General features: G+C 36.1%; 1 protein-coding gene across 1 annotated transcript in view; it reads left to right on the top strand.

Annotated features, from left to right (window-relative positions):
* Window positions 1-7,963, top strand: part of BIRC6 (baculoviral IAP repeat containing 6) — a 218,977-nt gene that overhangs the window by 136,298 nt on the left and 74,716 nt on the right. Inside the window, exons 55-58 of the mRNA XM_081797299.1 lie at window positions 3,729-3,860; window positions 4,628-4,795; window positions 6,000-6,173; window positions 7,282-7,478. Of these exons, the coding sequence (XP_081653425.1) occupies window positions 3,729-3,860; window positions 4,628-4,795; window positions 6,000-6,173; window positions 7,282-7,478 (671 nt within the window). The remainder of the gene's footprint in view (window positions 1-3,728; window positions 3,861-4,627; window positions 4,796-5,999; window positions 6,174-7,281; window positions 7,479-7,963) is intronic.

Here is a 7,963-nt window from a genome sequence, read left to right as displayed (position 1 = left end):
CATAGCCTTGAAATTGTTCCTTCTACATGGTGAAGAAAAAAATGAATAATGAATTAATTAAATGAAAGAAGGACAAGTGGGGAAGAGTACTAAAGTTCAGTTATTGTGATTTCTTACATTTAACTTGATCGTAGAGAAGTAATAGACATTATTACAAAATAATTATTCAGAATAAAAATAGGGCATCTGGGTGGCTCAGTTGGTTAAGCGAATGCCTTCGGCTCAGGTCATGATCCTGGAGTCCCGGGATCAAGTCCTGCATCGGGCTCCCTGCTCAGCAGGGAGTCTGCTTCTCCCTCTGACCCTCCCCCCTCTCATGCTCTCTCTCTCTCTCTCATTCTTTCTCTCAAATCTTTAAAAAAAAAAAAAAATAAGGAATAGTTCCCTTTATTACCTACATATTTAAAAAATAAATTGATTGCTTTTTAAGAATACTACTCTTAGTAAAAAGTCCAACAGAGTCATCCTGAGCAAACACCAGAAGTTTCCAAGTGCTGAATTTAACCTTTATTTAGCAGTGTTTTGGTCTTTTAAGGCATGTTTATGATCTTTAGCCATATTTGATGATATATTTACATGTCTATATTTTATCAATATAAAAACAAAAACAAGTAATCCAAAATTACTTAATTTTATCCACTTCCTATAGCTTTTCACTACATTGCTTTCAAATAATAAAAGTCGTGTGTCAGTATTTTTGCTTTTACAAATTTCTCTCACTGCTTTTAAGCAGTTTGATTGTTATATGCCTTGTAGTTTTTGCGGGGGGGATGCAGGTTTGTTGACTTTCTTGACTCTGGATCTATAAATTTCATCAAATTTGGAATTTTTTTAAAAATTTAATTTTTTTTTTTTGTAAATACTGTCTCAAATATTTTCTTTCTCCCTGTTTTTCTCCTCTCTGGGTAATTCCAGTTACACATTTTTATTAGGCCTCTTGAAGTTGTTTCACAGCTCACTGAAGCTCTGTTCATTTTTTCCCCCAACTTTTCCCCCCTCTCTTTATATAATCTCCTTGTCCTTATCTAAAGTGTATAAGCTTTCCTCTATCATCTTAAACACACTGGTCTGTTTATATTGATTATCTTTTCCTTATGGATTGTATATTACTGCTTTTTTATTTGCCTAGAAAAAAAAATTTTAAGATTTTATTTATTTGACAGACAGCGAGAGAGGGAACACAAGCAGGGGGAGTGGGAGAGGGAGAAGCAGGCTTCCCACTGAGCAGGGAGCCTGATGCGGGGCTCGATCCCTGGACCCCAGGATCATGACCTGAGCCAAAGGCAGACACTTAATGACTGAGCCACCCAGGCGCCCCTGTTTGCCTAGAAAATTTTATTGGATGCCAGGCAATGTGATTTCTTCTTTTTTACTTCTTTTGGGTGCTCGATATTTTTGTATTTTAATAAATATTTTTTATTTTGTTTTGGGTTAAAGTTATAGTAACTGAAAACATTGTTGCTTTTAGAGCCGACTTTTAAGTTTTATTAGGTAGACAAGAGCTGCTTTTAATCTAGAGCAGAACTTATTGTGATGATGGAAGTTTTTTTTTATAAACTTACGCTGTCTAGTACAGTAGCTCTCAAGCACATGAAATGTGTTTGGTGAGACTAAGGAACTAAATTTTTAATGAATTTAATTTTTAAAAGGTGCTATATTGGAATAGAAGTAGGGTACCACATTTGAAAATGAAGGTTTAGGGCTACTTTGGCCTCACTAATGAGGTAATACCCTTCTGAGAACTCTGTTAGGAATGCAGTAGGCATTGGGAACACCATATATTACAGCCCTTATTTTAGACCCTGGGGTTGGTCCCCTTGTTACTTTTGAGAAGTACTTTCCTTGGCCTTTGGTGATTTCCTCATATAAAATGCTCAGAGACACTAGGTCTCTGGAGCTCTCTCTCTCTGCAGATCTCTCCTCCCTGGCAATGTGACCTAAAAACTGCAGCCAGCTGATTTTGTCTTCCTGGGTTCCCAGTCCCTGTCCCCACCTTGGGTGACTCCTGAGTTGTGCCAGTCTGTGGCCTGGGAAACTCTAGGCAGTCAGCTGTAGAAGTCCTAGGGCTCGCCTCATTAGCTTTCACTCACACAGGCATCCCTCTCCGGTCTTCCTAATGGCCATTGTCTGAAAACTATTTAATGTACTTTCCTAGTTTTTAGTTATTTCAGGTAGGAGAGTAAATCTGGGTGTTGTTATTTTATCTTGACCAGAAGTGGTAATCCAAACTAGAACAATTTAAACAACGTTGAGAAAATTTTTCTTAGTGATATTTTTAAGTATTTGGCATTTGCTAGGATAACATTATGTTAAGTTCTTAGCACCTAATAATGATCTTTACTGGTTTTCCTGAAAATACTATGAATACTGTGAATTAATTGTGTGAATTTTTTATTATTTAAGTATTTCATTCTGACTTCTGTAACTGTTTTGACATTTGGGGTTGCTTGGTTGTTTTTGGAAGAAAGTTAATGTATTGTTGCATTCTCTATTTATTGTTTATAGTATTTACAGAATTTTTAAATTTCACAAAAAAACGGAACTCTCTAAAGGCAGTCTGCAGTTAGGAATGAACTCCAGAAATTGAGATCACAGGGATCTTTTCACACATTCAAAGATAGCTAAAGAGTAGGAAATAATACAAAACATAACTTTTTTTTAAAGATTTTATTTATTTATTTGACAGGGAGAGACACAGTGAGAGAGGGAACGCAAGCAGGGGGAGTGGGAGAGGGAGAAGCAGGCCCCCCGCAGAGCAGGGAGCCCGATGCAGAGCTTGATCCCAGGACCCTGAGATCATGACCCGAGCCGAAGGCAGACGCTTAATGACTGAGCCACCCAGGCACCCCCATTACATGATTTTTTTTTTTTTTTTAAGATTTTATTTCTTTATTTGAGAGAGAGACAATGAGAGACAGAGAGCGTGAGAGGGAGGAGGGTCAGAGGGAGAAGCAGACTCCCCGCCGAGCAGGGAGCCCAATGCGGGACTCGATCCCCAGACTCCAGGATCCTGACCTGAGCCGAAGGCAGTCGCCCAACCAACTGAGCCACCCAGGCGCCCCCATTACATGATTTTTAATACCATGCCATATTCCAAAGTAATGAAAGAAAACATTAATTCAAAGAGTTTATCTTATTTAAAGTCCTTATTAGTATTTGTTTTTAAAGTATCTAAGTTTCCTATGTTAAAAATAGCAAAACAAATCTTCATTACCGAACTGTGTTCCTTTCTACTCCTGTTTATAAAATAAGGAGTCTAATATAATGCTTTAGGATGAGTCCTGAGCTTGAATTCCATATTTGCCATTAATAGGTTAGATCAGTAACCTTGCTAAAGCCTGTTTCCTTATTTTGAGAATAGTATTCTTTCTTGATACGCATGTTGTGAAGACAAAATTACATGTTGGTGGCAGGCACATTGAACTGTGCCTAAAATAAAAGAAATTTGGTAATAGTTTCTCCTTGCCTTGAGGTAATACCACTGTAATTTGTAATGTTTTCTAGAGATGGGAATTTAAGTGTCCTGGCTTATGAACAGTGGTGATTCCATTACATTGATACCAGCAAGGATTGACTGTTAGGCTTTACCTCATCAGTTTCTTCTAAATGCATTTACATTCCGTCCATATTAGTGATAATATCTTGTGTAATCTTTGTTTTGAAACCTTTGTAGCTTCCTTCTTAATGACTTTAAAAAGCAGTGTATTTTAGGTAATATTTTCTTACAGATACACCAAGTATCACTGCTAAACTAATTAGTGAACAGAAAGATGACAAAGAAAAGAAAAACCATGAAGAGAAAGAAAAAGTTAAGGCAGAAAATGGATTTCAGGACAATTACAGTGTTGTTGTTGCTTCAGGTACGCTTTCTGTTTTTTATAATGTTGATTTTGTTTGAGTTTTTTTTTAAATATGACAATACATATTTATAGGAACGTCATGTAATAAAAAGTATTAATGCAGAAAGCTGACTTGTAATGATGTTTTAATACTGGATGTGAAAACATTGCACCTGAAATCTGTTACTCGTTGGCAGTGTAATTATTACACTTATTTTATATCCAAAACTTAATATAGTTCATCAGATACTGAACATTTGTGAATTGTTTAGGTACTCCATTTAAGCTTGAACAATGTACAGAGAATTGTGCTCAATACTGTCAGGAGATGAAGAAGACAAAATGGTCAAGATAACTGATCAATTTGGAGGATATTTTCTATAACATAAGTGAGATGATTTTAGTTCAAAGAAGAAGGTTTAGTCTGTATTACTTTACTCCTCAAATAGGAGATCTCTGTATTGGTGGAATTTATTCTATTTCAGAGAAGAATTGTGAGATTTCCTGCACATACACAAAAATTCTTTCTAGTAAATGGGCAGTCATCTCTATCTCAGAGACAGTAGAATTTAGCATTGTTTTTTACTCTCTTGAAAATAGTTAAAACGTGAAACCAAAATTCATGGTGTGTCATGAAGGGCAAATAAAATTGGGAGATAAAAATCAGAAGAAATATTTCTGTCTTTTGGCATTAGCTAGGAATGTGATGCTTTTTAAAAATATTGTAGAAATGCCCTTTTATTTCATTAGTGTGTTGGCTATCTATAGAATCTTCCTGATTCTTCTAGGGCTGAAATCCCAGTCTAAACGGGCTGTGTCAGCTACACCACCTCGTCCGCCATCCAGGAGAGGGAGGACAATGCCTGATAAAATAGGAAGTGCTTCTTCAGGAGCAGAGACTGCCAACAAAATAATTACTGTCCCAGTGTTTCACCTGTTCCACAAACTCTTGGCAGGTAATGTTCACAATATTTAAAAATAAGAAAAAATTTTGAAGACATGTAATTACCAGATTCCTGTTTAATCAAGTGCTTGTGATGAGATAAACATACTGTTCCCTCTTAAAAAAAAATGAGAAAAGGAGTAACCTTTTACATATCCTTTTTAACATTATAATGTTGCATATTTACAGCTTACTGGTTTCCTAAATTTTGCTGTCAATGTGCTATAAAATCACTAATACTTCAAAGAGTTCATAACAAGTTGTATAGGAAGCAGTGTGAGGCAGATTTTGAAGAACTGGTTATAGTAGTGGAATTCTTTGCCATACCACTGATAGTTAAGCAATATTTTCTCCGTAGGTGATACGTATTCTTTGACCAGTATACTTTCCATTGGTCAAGGTGATACCCAATTTATCTCCATTTTTGTGCCATATTGTTATAATCAAATTGCCAACTAACTTTGAAAGGATTTTCCTTCTTAGCTTTATGTTATTGATTTATAGCAGAGATCAACAACGTATGGCCAGTAGACTGAATCCCTCTCTATTAAAAAAATATTTTTTAAAGTTTATTTTTTTTTAAGATTTTATTTATTTTAGAGAGAGAGAGCTCAAGCAGGGGGAGGGGCAGAGGGAGAGAAAATCTCAAGCTGACTTGCTGTTGAGTGTGTGGAGCCTGATGTGGGGCTCAATCCCACGACACTACGATCATGACCCAAGCTGAAATCCAGAGTCAGATGCTTAACCAACTGAGCCACCCAGGCTCCCCTCTATCTCTAAAAAGGCTTTATTGAAATACAGCTATGCCCATTTATTTGTGTATCGTCCATAGCTGTTTTCATACCACAGTGGTAGAGTTAGTAGTTGCAGCAGAGACCATATAGTCTTCATAGCTTAAAATATTTATTATCTGGCCTTTTAGGGAAAAGATTTTGCCAACCCCAGATTTGTAGGAATGTCTGTTTCTTTGTTTCTTGCTATGGCTCAGAAGGTCTTGGTGGGATTTGATTAGTGACTAATACTTTCTATAGACAATATTGTTCACATGTATCAGAAATAGATTTCTGTAAACTCCATGTGCTGATTTTAAATTTTTAAATTAGTGTCAGAATCAGAAGCTTAAGGTGCAGTTCAGTAAAAACAGTAACTGACTAAATCAAACCAAGTAAATGTCTCCCTCTTGGATTCTAGATTTAACTTAGTTATGTCATTTTTAGGCCAGCCATTGCCAGCAGAAATGACGCTTGCCCAACTCTTAACTCTCCTTTATGACCGAAAACTTCCTCAAGGTTACCGTTCAATAGACCTGACTGTTAAATTGGGATCTAGAGTTATCACAGACCCAAGTCTGTCAAAAACAGACTCTTTTAAAAGGTTACACCCTGAAAAAGGTATGTATGTGATATTCCTTTAAAATTACAGTCCATGATCCAAGAAGAAGGGATTTCTGTAGCTGATGACTTAATTTACTTTGTTTTTATTATATCAAGCTAACAAAGTATTTTTCTTCGTGATAGAATTATTTATAGATATAAAAAATTGCTCTTATTTTCACTAGAAATTAATCTTAATTTCTCTTACAGCATCACTTATTTTATGAACACATATGCTTTATTGTTAGCCTTTTGCATTCTTTAGTAAATTTTAGAATATTTCCTTTGCTCGGTTTTCAGGAGGATTATTCGGGGGTTTTCTAGTGGTTATAGAATCTAGTTAAGTGTAAACATACTAACCTTTTGGTTTTCTTTGGTGAGTGATTCAAAGTTAAATCAATATGGTGTAATTTTTTTTTTAATATTTATTTATTTGACACACAGAGATAGTGAGAGCAGGAACACAAGCAGGGGGAGTGGGAGAAGGAGAAGCAGCCTTCCTGCCGTGCAGGGAGCCCAATGTGGGACTCAATCCCAGGACCCTGGGATCATGAACTGAGCCAAAGGCAGACGCTTAATGACTGAGCCACCCAGGCACCCAGTATAGTGTAATTTTTAGTTTTCAGTATGAGAAGCCTTTGTTGGTATTCAGTTTTTCCTAATTGGATACTTCAGAACATGATGTACATATGTTAGTATTTGCTTTGATTCTCTGCAGAGTTACTTATTTTTACATGCATTATAACTTAGAAATATGCCCTAAAGGACAATGCTTCTCAAACTTAAAAAATATGCTTATAAATTACCTACAGAACACTGTTAAAATGCAGATTCTTATTCAGTAGGTCAGGGGTGGGACCTGAGATTCTACATTTCAGAAGCTCTTAGATGATGCCAGTGCTCATATGCCAATGACTGTACTTTGAGTAGCAGGACTTTGAGAGGCAACATCAGAAATGATTTAAAAATTACTGTAGCATCTAGCCTTAAAGCTTTATCTGAATAACCTAAGATATTTATGCTCTTTTGTTGAGTAGAGAGGTGACAATAAGATCTGCTTTGTAAATGAAAGATTATTATAAAAAGAGACCCTTTCTCACCTGTTACTTGTAATTTATTGTTCTAGATCATGGAGACTTACTTGGTAGCTGTCCAGAAGATGAGGCTCTCACTCCAAGTGATGAATGTATGGATGGGATATTGGATGAATCTTTACTTGAAACCTGTCCCATTCAGTCACCATTACAAGTTTTTGCAGGAATGGGTGGACTGGCTCTTATTGCAGAAAGACTACCCATGCTATATCCAGAAGTAATTCAACAAGTAAGATAAGATTCCTAATTGAATATATCATCCCATGGCAAAGCCCTTTGTTCTCTTTTATTGCTTTTTTAGAAAAACTCACTTGTGTTAACCTTTTGGGAGTACCCTTTCCCTTACACTCCTTGAGCATCATATAATTTCAAAGGTCAGCCTGTACAGAGCTTTGTGAGAATTAGTTGGTACCAAAAAAATGCTGATGGCCGAGCACATTTGCCAAACTCATTATGCTGCAGCATTTACCTTGATTTTATGGTCGTCACACTGTAGCATTTTTATTTCTGTGCTTCTTCGGGCATATTAATTATGGATATCACTGGAAATGGGAGAGTAAGATGGTAGTGTATACTGCTACCCAAATGCATTGTCTTTTTGTTTAACTGTTTTTCCTGTTTTAGGTACCATTTCTATTTCAGGTAGCTTTAAAAACATACTGCTTTAACCTCTTTACTGTTAATTAATTTTGCTATTATGGATGTATGTATTTT

This window comes from Leptonychotes weddellii, chromosome 10, assembly GCF_054177405.1.
Source record: "Leptonychotes weddellii isolate Sample4059 chromosome 10, ASM5417740v2, whole genome shotgun sequence".
NCBI classification, from domain to species: Eukaryota; Metazoa; Chordata; class Mammalia; order Carnivora; family Phocidae; genus Leptonychotes; species Leptonychotes weddellii.
The sequence above is the reverse complement of the archived record's forward strand: the minus strand, read 5'-3'. Positions and strand labels throughout refer to the sequence as shown.